This window comes from Excalfactoria chinensis, chromosome 11 (genome assembly GCF_039878825.1).
Source record: "Excalfactoria chinensis isolate bCotChi1 chromosome 11, bCotChi1.hap2, whole genome shotgun sequence".
Taxonomy (NCBI): Eukaryota; Metazoa; Chordata; class Aves; order Galliformes; family Phasianidae; genus Excalfactoria; species Excalfactoria chinensis.
In genome coordinates this window covers 17,354,437-17,366,873 of record NC_092835.1, presented here as the reverse complement: position 1 = coordinate 17,366,873, position 12,437 = coordinate 17,354,437, and the positions used below count along the sequence as shown (strand labels likewise).

Here is a 12,437-nt window from a genome sequence, read left to right as displayed (position 1 = left end):
GGTTTCCCGGATCTCCCTTCCCTCGCTGTGATGGTGCAGATGGAAATCACCATTTTTCTGGGTGGAAATCACGGCTCTCCAGTTATCCAAATGGAAATCACTGCTCTCCAGTTATCCAGATGGAAATCGTGGCTCTCCATTTATCCAGATGGAAATCGTGGCTCTCCATTTATCCAGATGGAAATCTCAGCTCTCTATTCTCCCCCCTTCCCCACTCCCCCTTTGCCGAATCCGGCCGCAGGGCAATGGAAACCATGGCAACTGCAACGACGGGCTCATGCTTTAAAAAATTCATCGTGCTTCACGTAGAAGATTCCTGGGTGATTTGGAAGCATCTGCTGGACATCCTAAAGCACGGCTGGGGATGAGTGCGGAGATGGGAGCCATCCCAGCATGCTCAGGATGGCCACAGAGCTTGCTGGAGCCAGGAAGGCAGCGAGAGCAGCAAGCAGAGCTGGTGCCAGCTGCCTGTGTTTTCATGTGGCTTTTGGACTCTCCCTTGATGTCTCGCAGTGGAGGCCCCTGGGCATCGAGGCTTGCTTTGCAAGATGTCAGGTCAACCAGGAGTAAGAGCGTGAGATCAAAGGCTGCGAGTGCATTTTGGAGAGACCTGGAAAGCCTTGTGTTTTTTTCCCAGCTGGTGCCCCATCACCACGAGATGTTCCCGGATTGCTACATCTCTGATGCCCCATTCCTCTGGGTACCTTCCTCCTCCCGTGGCACTAACATGGCACGAGGAGCACCCGGCACGCTCAGCTGCAGGATCAGCCAGGAAGAGGCACTCAGTGTTTCACTGCAAACAAGAAAACCCTCCCACGGTGCTCCTGCTGCCGTTAGGGCAACAACTGCTGCACGCCGCCGTGCCAGCTCTGCTCTGAGCCTCCGTAACACCACATTGTGTGACTGCACAATCCCCACTTCCTGGGAACAGCAGGTGAAATCCAGCCTGCTCCGTGCACATGGAGCTGCTCGCTGTTCCCAAGCTCAGGACTGAGGTTACAATGGGAATGGATCCAGAGAGATCCTCTGCTCACGGGGGAGCAGAGCATCTCTGGAGTTCCTCCCCTAACAGCCTCTCCACTTGCATTTGCTGGGTCTGGAAAGCAAAGCATGGAGCCTCAACCCTTTGCTCCCCGTGATGTTCCTCTTTGGTGCCACACCACTTGGGAAGCCCCTGGGACTGGAAGAGCCAAGGAACAGCAGGCACCGAGCGAGGTAAAGGCAAGCACCAGCCTGCAGTCCTTGTGGAAGGATTTGGCAAGGAGCAGTCCATGCTCAAACACGGGCAGTGCGATGCCTTGATGTGCTCCAACACAATGGTGCCCTTGGAAGAGGTCACCTGCGGTTTGCAAAGCAGATCTCCAGCCCTCCAGCTGCTCATTTGACCTGTGATAACCACAGCTCCATCTGGAAGGGAGGAACAGTGCTGCACCGTGGAGAAAGAAGAGTTCACACGGAAGGTGATCGACTGTTGATGTCCCCCAGGATGGGCTGGCAGCTAAAAATAACTGAATTTGGGAAGTTAATGGGCTGCTCAGCCCAAGGCATCACAGAGCCTTTAGCCTTTACATGCACGTGACAGCCACAGGTGAAGGTCGCTGGGCACATGCCCACCAGCTCACACCCAAGGAACCCCCCAGTGACCCACAGATGACGTTAGCCAGGCTGCAGAGCTGAGTGCTGAGCTGAGCACCTCTAGGAGGCTCTCCCCCCAGAAGAGCCTGCAGGAAAGCAGAACACCCCACGAAGCCTGCAGCATCCCTTCCCATTTGTGAACCCGCTGACGGTAAAACCAGCAGGGCCTGGCAGCACGATCCCAACCATGTGTTTGTAGGGCTCCTACAGCACATGCCTGGCAGGGCTGAAACCTTGGCTCTAGCTACAACGTGCCCGCCAGGGCAGAAACCCTGGCTGCAGTGTGTGCTGCAGAGTGCTGGGGAGAGCAGTGACTCAGCCCCAGCAGCTGCTGACCCCCAGGGCATGCACACACACAGCCACGATGAGAAGGAGGTTTTCACCTCCTTCCTCTTCCAGGGAAGGGTTTGGAGGGAGGAAGGGCAGGGGGTGGGAGATGCGTAAGGCGCATCTCCGAAGATCTTCCCTTTGAGATGTGTGCTTCCCTTTCAGGCTGACAGCTGTGGCCTAATTTTCATGAAAACTGACAAGAGCCTTATTTCTACCCCTATAATTTCATGCCGCCGCCAATAAAATAGGTTAAAGGAGCGGGCGCAACGCTGCGCCGGGAGCTGGGGATGGGGGATGCTCCACTTTGGGGTGTGCACACATTGCTGGGGTGGGAGCTGGGGCTGCGCTCACCTCCTGCATTCCTTTTCTCATAGAAGGAGAAATAAAAGCACTCTGATTCCTTCCCGTGGAACTGCGACCAAGGAGCGAATTGCTGCCCTAGAGGCAACGCGATGAGGACCCAGGCAGGCTGGGAGCTGCCTGCAGCTCCTTCCAGTCCCCTCTCCAACAAAATGGGAATTTCCCTGGCTGTTGTATTGTTCATTCAATCACCACCAGCACTCCCACATTCGGAGGAAGGGAAGCGCTTCCTTCCCACGCACTGAATTAACTCGAGGAGCTGGCAGCTCCGGAGGATCCCTCACCATCCCAACGAGGCAATTCGGAGGGTGCTCCGCAGTATGGAACATCAGCTGAAGGCACCACATCCACAGCTACGTGCTGGTTTAGGAGCCCCAGGTGCTCCACCAGCTTTGTACGGAGGGTCCACGTGAGACGAGAGCAGTCGGATGCTTCCCATGTCCCTGTGGTGCCCCCTAAGTGCACCCCGTGCTGGCTGAGGAGTCACACTGTGCGCCACGTTCCCTGCACCAATCTGGGATTGCAGGGAAAGCACTGAGACGGGGAGAACCTGAAAGCCCCAGGAGCTGCCCCTGGAAGGAACTTGGCTGTTTTGTAAGGATTTTCCTCCCCTGTGCACACTTCCCCTTCCTCCCCTCCACACTCTCGCTGACCCTGACGAGTCCCAGCCCACTCGGCACTGCTGCTCACATGTGTTTTCCATTTTTCTACAGGAAAACACATCAGCTCCTCAGGTCCCAAAGCAGCTTTGGAGTGAAGGATGCTTAAAGCCCATTTCCTGAGCCACCGGGATGCTCTGCCACAGAAGCCCAACTCCAGGACAGGGATGTCCCACCTCCTTTCAATCCATTCTCCATCTCTTCCACCTCAAAGCCTGAGCCACTGGTAGGGCTTCCCACTGGTGTCAGTAGGGCTTCCCATTGCTACCAGTAGAGCTTCCCATTGCTGCTAGTAGGGCTTCCCATCACTGCTATTTGGGATTCCCATTACTGCCAGTGGGGCATTTCATCACTGCTGGTTGAGAGTCCCATCACTGCTGGCAGGGCTTCCAGCAATGCTCTGTATGTGAGGTGCCAGTAGGGCTTCCAAATGCTACCAGTAGGGCTTCCTATCACTGCTGGTAGAGCATTCCATCCCTACTGGTAGGGCATTCCATCACTGCCGATAGGGCATTCCATCACTGCTGCTTGGGATTCCCATTGCTGCCAGTAGGGCTTCCCACGGCTGCTCTTGGATGTCAAGCTGCGGGGAGGAGGTTTTGGGGAATGGGCAGGGATGTGCAAGGCAATGAGCCCAAGGGAGGAAAATCAGGATCAATCAAACCCGTTAGCCTGCAGGGATGAAGCGGGGACAGCACACTGATGGCAAAGCTCCGGCCTGCCCCAATTAGTGCGTGAGAAGCGGGTTCCTCTTGCAGGGCAATGAAAGCAGAGCCAAGGGGTGCAGCGCGGATCGCTCCCAACAGCCCCCACGGGCTGGGAAGTGTGCAAGCCGCCAGCATGCTAATGGCTCTTATGTAAAGCTGGTGGCAGGGTGGGGGCTGACCCACATACGGGGGCTGGTGGCTGGCACCTGGGGACCTTCCCGCTGTGATGGGGACAACCCACATCTTGAGCCCTCAGCCCCATCCCGGTGCTGCTCTCCAAGCCTGGAGTTGGGAATCACTGCTCTCAGTTGTGCAAACTGGAGGGAAAAAAACAAACCTAAACAGCTTTCTCCAGTTATTCCTTTCTGTGAGGCAACAGGGAGGGAGGGGGAAAGTTCATTAAAGCAAAAGGGCAGGCGGCCAGAGAGCATCCTGGCAGGCAGTGCGATGCGTTTTCGCAGCCTCGCTGCCTCCCGACACAGAAGCTCCCCTTGTAGTGATCACAGCTGTTTGGATTTTACCCGAGTTCATATCACAGTTTATCAAAGGGGCTGCATTTTTTTTTTTCCTCTTTCTATTTTTTCCTGCGCTTTGCTGAGGACAAGCTGAATGGGTCAGGAGGAGACAAACACGGGTTTTGTTCTGTGCGTGCCATTGATGCTGGAGCGGGGGGGAACAGAGGGATTTTCTGGGCATGGGAACATCCAGCACCAGTGGGCTCATGGTAAGGATGGAGCAGTGCATCACCAGCGGATGGTGGCAGCACAGCAGGACCCTAACCCTAACTCTAACCCTAACCCTAACCCTAACCCTAACCCTAACCCTAACCCTAACACAGATCCCCAGTGGTTTCAACATTCTCTTACCACTGTGTAGATCCATATGGGGTTCCCAACATCTCCATCCTCTCTGTGTTGGTGGGTGGAGGCAGAAGTCCCTCCCGGCTCCAAAGGAGGAGACTGTCTCTAAACCATGAGCACCCATGGCTGTCCCTTCCTCTGCCTCCTTTGCAACCAAGCATCCCCATGCTCAGCAAAGCAGGGATGCACACATCACAGTGGGACTTTGAGATCCTGGGACTTTCCAGCTCACCGATTAATGCCCTACACTGGCCAAATAATCTCATCTGCTCCAGCAGAGTGGATCAGCTTGTGACCCTGTGGGGTTCCAATGTCCCCCAGGGTAAAATCAGGGAAACCCGAGGAGATGGATCTCAGTCCAATGGCCACCCCACTGAGTGCACCCCATAGGAGGAGGCTACTGCACCACGTGGATTTCACTCCCCAGCTCCGTAAGACAAGCTTGGGCAGTGCCTGTGCCTTGGTCGGAGCACACTGCTGACTCAGGCAGCCTCTGGTGCTCCCAGAAAGGGCACCAAGGACAAGCCCTGCCCCACAGCACACCCTGCACATGGGCATCTCCAGCCCACTGCATAGACCATGGGTTCTCTTGTCTAGCCACCAGCAGCATGCTGCTGGGTCACTGGCCCTGTGCTCTCAGCAGCAAACCCAGTGCTGTGGGACAGGGCTCAGCTTTTTGCTTCATCCCTGCATCCCACCAACAGGCAAGCATTAAATGCAGCCTGGAAACCTCTGTGCTGGCTGCCCAGACAAGCCCAAGCACAGCGGCTGTTCCTCTGCTTTGAGGCTGGCCATGTGGCTCCAAAAGGCATGTGATGCTTTGGAAGCTCCTCTGCATTTTTCTGCTGTTCCAGACCAGCATCAGGAGGCCAGTGGCTGAATGGGGATGTTTTCCTCTTGCTTAAGGGCTCTGCTGAGGCCAGGACTCTTTCAGTGCCGTATGTCAGCTGGGGCAGATAGCTCTGTGCTAGCAGGAAGGGCTCAGCTCTGTGCACTGAGCAGAGAGGTAACACTGAAGGTAATCACAGTCTGCCTCCAACGATGACTCTGGAGATACTTTTGGTAGAAAAGAGGCTGGGCAGCCAGTTCTGAAGGCAAGATGGTTTTCAGCTCTGGAGATGAGCACCTCCACTTGCTCTGCGGGACCCATTGGCAGCAGAGTGGCTCCCTTGGTGCATCCCCTTTAAAGCCAGGTGGTCAGGGGGCACTGCAATCACGTGTGCACCGAGCAACCCCAGAGGGCTCCTTCCTGGGTGCTTCCCTTTGCCTTTCCTCCTGTCTCAGGTTCTGCTGCAGACGCATGCTTGCTCTGCATGCCAGTGTGCATCATGCCATACATGTAGTGCTGGATGCCATCAGGGCAGGTGGCAGGGTGAGCAGGGCACAGGTGCTTCTCTGCGCACCCACAGACGCCATGTCCCTGAAGAGCAAGGATCCCACATGCCAGCTCCTTGGGCACACGGTGTCCCACGACCTCTGCCTCCAATGCTCATCAGTACAGGGACCAAAGTCCTCCTGGAGTCAGCAGCCAGGCATGCCCAAGCCTGAGCTGGGCTGGAAAACAAACTGCCTTACCACAGCCCCTCTGCTTGACCTCACAGACCTCAGCTTGCCCAGCACTGCCAACGTGACGGGGAAAAATGCTGCGTGGGCTGTAAACCCTGTGCAACGTTTCCCTTTCCATCGAGCACTAATCCTTGGGTTGGCAATCATTACCTCAGCTAACAGGTTTATCCCCTTCCCTGCTGCCCCAGCCCCAGCTCCATCACGGCAGCAGAGGGTGAGCAGGGGATGAGATCTCCCCACGTCTCCCAAGTGGAAGCATGGGGTCAGCTTCTCACCCGCTGTGCCCAACAGCTGAGGGAAGCAACGCGGGAGGATGCATATGGCTTTCATTTGGGAAGCAGCTAAAAATAGCAGTGTGAGGCTCTGCCTTTGGTGGGTCCCTCTGGCAGCAGATCAATCTTTTCCAGAGAGTCCTGGAAAACTTCTCCTGCTCTGTTCCCATCTTCTTCACCCTGATGCAGTTAAGCCAGCACTTGCGCTGTCGTCAGGAGGATTCAGAGTTACTCAGCAATGCCTGGGGGCTCGCCCTTCCCAGAAGTGCTGCTTTGGCCCCAGCCCAGGGCACACGTGAGCCACAATGTGACTTTTTTTGCACTGATGCAGATTTTTTTGCACAACCAAACCCTGGGGTGTGAGTCACTGTAAGTAGCATCAGCTCAAGTGGGGCACCCAGTGTACCTCCAGCATGGCAACCAGGGGGGAACTGGAAGTGGCCATCGTATGAGAGAGCTTTTGCATGTACCACCGCCCAACCAGGGGACATGTAGCAACTTTCCCCACTCATTCATGCTGCATTCATGCCTGATACAGGATGCTGTGCTCATGCCCAGCAGTTCCATCTCATGACCCAGCCTGGCTTAGCAGACCGGGAGCTCTACATGCTTTGTTTTCTGATCACAGCTTGCAGTGGCGAAGCTCACACAGTTTGGAGAAGCAGCTCCCTTCTCCCACTAGGGTGTGCCTGGGAATATCCTGATGCCACCACACCAAAACCAAGGGAGGAGGGAACCCCAGTCCTGCCCCCTCCCACCAACATCCTGCCTGATTTTGCCTCGACCTTGCCTTGCCTTGCCTGCTAAGTCCATTATTTTGAAGCGAGATGAGGAATTTGTCTCCCTTGCCCCAGATTTCATTGCATTCAAGATGACGCTCTGCCAGCTGTCACAACACTCGGTTTTCCAGCCTCAGCGCCTAACTGCAGCTCCTGAATAGTGGAAGCAAAACCCACCCGTGTTGGGAATGAAGCTTCCACCAGGCAAGCACAATGAAACCACACTGATCTGCAGTGCTCTGAGATGAGCCAGGTGGAAGAATTCGGTCCATTTGGCACCCTGAGCCACAGCCTGCCCTCTTACTCCTGCTGCTCTGCTCACTTCTCAGCACAAACGGGATCTGACAACACTATTTAATAGGGAGATACTTTGCCTCGGGGGCTGGGAGCAAGAAATATGGTGGTGCCTCAACATGCGAAAGACAAGTCTGTTTGCTCTAGAAACGTCAGCACTGACTACCAGCAAGTAAGGAAGGCTTGTGGAAACCAATTCTGGCTGCTGGTGATGTGGGAGGGTGCAGAGCTTGGACCCTTCCCCCAGCCCACCCTGCCCATGCAGTGCTGGGGGCTGTAGAGCTCTGACCTGATGATGAAGGCTCCTCTCATCTCCAGGAGTTTCCTCTCGCTGCTGAACCTCCTGAGCAGGTTGATCATGAACTTGTAGAAGTAGGAGTTCATGGTGGGGGTGGAGGGAGAGCACTCCAAGCCTTTTGGTCCTGGGGAGGAAATGAGAGATGGGACACGTTGGAAAAGCAGTCTCGATCAGTGCACAGATACCTAAAATATGTCAGGGCACTCACGGAAACAGGAGTTCCAAGGCTCAGTCTGAGCAGAGCCAGCATTCTCCATCCCAGGGGAAGTATCCTGACATATTTCCAGCCCTGAGCACGCACACAGGGCTGAAATGGCCTTTGTGAGAGACGGACACAGATCCCACCAGTTCTAGCAGGTAACACCTGTAAAGCCATGCCACAAAGCAGGCAGCCCCCATGTGCCAGAGATGCCACACATTCAGCCCTGGATCACCGTGTTGCTGCAGGTAACACAGACTCGTTTGGTGTGTCACCTCCCTGTGTCCCAGGGCTGGCTGGAAGGGCATAGAAACGCAGTCACAATGCAGCAGGGAGCCCAGCTTATGGATTGGAAGGCTCCGTCATGCTTCCTCCTTACACACCTGGATCAGAGCTGGAGGATTAGCATGGCAATGGGATCACAAGGGGTCACAACGTGCTGGGTGAGCAGCACCACTGTGGCTGTTTGTAGGGCTCTCCCTTAATGTCCCCTACAACATTGGGGTGAGGAGCAGTGAGGTTGTGCACAGCCCGGCATGGTCAGGGCTCCCATCAGGCATCGGTGGAGACGTGCACAGTTTGATTTATGAGTGGTGTCTGCTTCTATCGGGATTCAGCAGAGCAAGGAGCAGCCAATTAAAAAGGCAATCAGGCAGCTGAAGCCTGAGCTGATGGAAAAGTCGCTGGGCTGATTCCTATTGCACTGATGGCAGCGATACAGGGAGGTTCGGATGCAGGCATCCAAAAGGATGGAGCAAAACCTGCTGCAGAGGAACGGGTGCCTCCTTCCCATGGGATCCCCTTTCTCAGTGCAGCTGAAGCCCTGAGCTGTGCTTTGAAGCAGGCACCTCCCCGAGCACAAGTGTGAGCCACAGCATCGTGTTTCCCCTCAGCTGCAGGTAAGCTGATCCGGGCAAAAATATTACACTGCTGAGACAATGTGCTCTGAAACAAAGGTGTGGTTGTTCTCAGGCACGGATCACCCAGAGTGAAACCACAGCCGTGCCCGGCGTGTCACTGCTACAGCTGTTAGCACTTCTCACCAGCACTTGTAAATGGGAACAGCCGTGCATGGGGCAGTCCTGCACCCAACCCAATGCACTGAAGCTGGGACCCATCCAGGGGAAGCTTTGTCCCTGCGAGTCCCACCATCCTCAGGACTCCCCTATTACGTCTCTGCCACACCACGGTGCATGGGCAGCAGCACAGCGCTCACCCTGGATCTGCCATCATCCCTTCTGCATCTTTCAGTCTTACCGCTTTGTTTCATGACTTCCACCTGGAAGCCAATAACACAACGCATCTTAGAATCACAGAGCCATTCGGGTGGGAAAAGACCTCTCAGACCCCCAAGTCCAACCCCAGCCCACCCCCACCATGCCCGCTGAGCACGTCCCTCAGTGCCACATCCCCACAGCTCTTTAATCTCAGTGTGTGGCCCCATGGGTTATGGCTCAGCACACTGAGATCCTGCGTGGGAGATCTGTGTGAGCAGCTTTCAGTGTTTCCATGCAGCACGAGAGACGAGCAGAGAGGTGTGATGAAAACTGTGGCTCGGTTCACTGAAGCTTGCACCTCTCCCCCTTCCCCTAGAGCCAGACTTTGCAGATTTGTAACCTGACAGATCGGCTGCAAACGCACCATGAGCAGGGCTGCCAGAGGTTGGACTGGTACTGAGGAGGAGCGGGAGGAAGATCCCTGCTCAGAGGAATGACAGAACTCAGCCTGGGATCAGCTGTAATAGGAACAAAAGGGTTTAGGTTTCTTTTTGTCTGCAACAGAACTGAACACGGGCACTGGTTGGATCTGCAGGTGGGATATTAGCAATGATTTCTGCTCCAAAAGAGCGGTGCTGCAGTGGCACAGCTGCCCAGGAGGAAGGGAGTTCCCATCCCTGGAGGTGTCCCAGAGCTGTGGGGATGTGGCACTGAGGGACGTGGACAGTGGGCACGGTGGGGGTGGGCTGGGGTTGGACCTGGGGATCCGAGGTCTTTCCCAACCTTAATGATCCTACGATGCACTGAATGCTCCCAACTCCTCTCAGCTGAGTTTTGATGCTCAGAGTGACACCCAGAGCAATTTTCCTCCCCTCAAAGTATCCACTGATGCTACTACACAAAGAACCTCGGGTAGAAGGAAAGTCCCCCAGCACCTCCCTGGGCTGGAAAGCAGCAAATCTCACCCAAGGGAAGCTCCCAGCCTGGCAGTGGGCTCCTGCAGCACCCAGGCCGGCATCCCTGTGCTCATCACACTGCCGGTGTGCTCCCGCAGCTGTGTTATAAATCAAAAGAGACAGGCAATTAGGAATCCATATTAAGGGCCTTATAAATATATATTGTCATGCAGCCCGGCTCTTTCAAGCCACCTGGCTGCCTGGCGAATGGAGCAGGCTCCAAACCTGCAGTGCCAAAACATCCTCAAATGCTCAGGCACTGGATTTGCCTACATCTAAGCACCAAACTTCACCGTCACAAGTTCCGCTTATTCTCCATAATTGGTTTCAAACTGGGCTTAATTAAAACCAGTGTGGACTTGCTCAACTCCACTGAAACCAAATTTAAGTGTGATTTGACCAGAACTGATTCCTTTCTGAAGCAGCATAAGCTGTTTAATGAGCACCCACCAGGACGCTGGTACTGGTTTAGCTGCAGTGATTGACTTCACGTTGTAATTGAGGCAATTTCAGTGCAGATCCAGACTGGGAGATGAGGGGGAGTGGCTGGGAGCTGGCAAGGAGCACTGCACAGTGGGTGCTGTGTCTTCATTCCTATAGAAAGGGTAATTGGAGGCTGCTTCCTCGCTCACAAACTGCTTTGTACCATCAAGGGTCTGGGAGGAAGCGTTGCCTGCAGCAAGATTTCCAGCATCCAGACAGAGCAGCTCTCGCATCCCACTGCCTTGCTCTGTGTGTGGATGGGGCTGCAGGAGTCCAGCATCCCTCCCATTCCCTTGGAGCTCACGCTTCCAGCACTGACCTCCCTTGGCTACCCCTGCATGCAGCTGGCCCCAGCCTGGCCCCGGCCCCATGGAGCTCAGCACAGCCCCATGTAGAGACGTGGGAATCTGTTCTGTGCCTCCCCCAGCAGCCTTCTTCCCTTCCTTCCCTTCCCTAGGATGTTTTCAATCGGAGCAAAGCCTTGCAGAGCAGGATAAAAATAGAGCTGTAAAAAAATAAATGAAATAAAGGCAGACTCCCCCTGCAAAACCCAGCATGGGGCGTAGCTGGAAACAGATGCGAGCGTGTCGGCAGCTCAGCTGGGCTCTGAGAAACATCAGCTCAGCCCTCTCCAAAGCACAGGATGCTGCTGAGGAAAGGAACATCCCGAAAGTACTGACGGTACGTGGCCCTGGCTGAGCTCTGCCTGCTCCCCATGCGGCCACCATTGTCCTCTTTGCCATTTGGGAGACCTCAGCACATGGCTCAGCACTAAGAGGTCCCTGATATGGGACAGCAGTGCCCTGTCCATGCCCTGCTGCAGGCATGGCAGACAGCTGGCATCACCCCATGGCTGATGGGCAGGGGAGGAAGCACATCTGGATGCCCAATGAGGCTTTTCCTGCTGTCTTTCAGGCTGTCATTAGGGGACCCTCATCTTTTTCAGGGTGCTGAGCTGAGAGTGCTCAGATCCCTCCTTTACTCCCTGCTTTCACGCTCCTGATCCCTTGAAACCTGCCTGCAAATCCGCTCCTTTGAGAGCAAGTGCTTCATTTGGTGGCATCTGCTGCATCCTTGCCTTTAGTAGAGGATAAACATGGAAGAATTTTGCTTTGCAGTGAGCAAGGGGGACAGAGAGAAGCCCAGGTGGTGGCACAGCGCTTCCCATCAGTGTCTGAACAAAGCAGACCACGTTTCTCAGGGATTGTTAGCAGGCTGCTCAGGAGTAATCCACAGAATCCTGAGCGCCACCGGTTGAAACTAATGACCTCAAGCGTGTCAGCACACCCACGTATGAAGTCAGCCTCCCTGTAAACATCCTCTGGTGTGATGTGCCTCGAGGGCACGTCGGTGGCCCCACCAACCTCCGGCAGGAAGCCAGGCAGGAGGGACTGCAGGGAGAGGAAGGTGCCTCCTGAAGAACAAAGGTCTTGGTGCTGCTCGGTGCAGACAGGAAGGGATGTGCTGCACGGAGCTGCTGGGGCTGACAGCCTTTTGGAGGGGCTGCCCTTCGACTGTGCAGAACTGAGCTGGAGAAGCAGGCCGGAGGGCTTGCACCAGTGCTAGCCGTGGTGGCAACCACTCACGGGCCATCTGCTGCTTGTACCTGACTTAGGTGTGGTTGATAGAACTCCCCTGAGGTAAAGCTACTGGAAGAGAGGCAGGTGCTTGGACTGTCACCCTGAAGAGGTGCCAGCCCCCAGACTTGCTCCTGCAGCTCCTGTCATTGGGATCTGCCACCCAGGGTCACCAAAACAGGGCACCTGATGCACGGCTCACCATCTGCCTCCACATCAGGGATGCTACAGCAGCACTTGGCCCA

The 12,437-nt window shown here is 55.3% G+C and overlaps 1 protein-coding gene across 1 annotated transcript in view; it reads right to left on the bottom strand.

The window, feature by feature from the left end:
• VAC14 (VAC14 component of PIKFYVE complex) overlaps window positions 1-12,437 on the bottom strand; it is a 50,529-nt gene that overhangs the window by 8,081 nt on the left and 30,011 nt on the right. Inside the window, exon 14 of the mRNA XM_072346812.1 lies at window positions 7,752-7,884. Coding sequence (XP_072202913.1) covers window positions 7,752-7,884 — 133 coding nt within the window. The remainder of the gene's footprint in view (window positions 1-7,751; window positions 7,885-12,437) is intronic.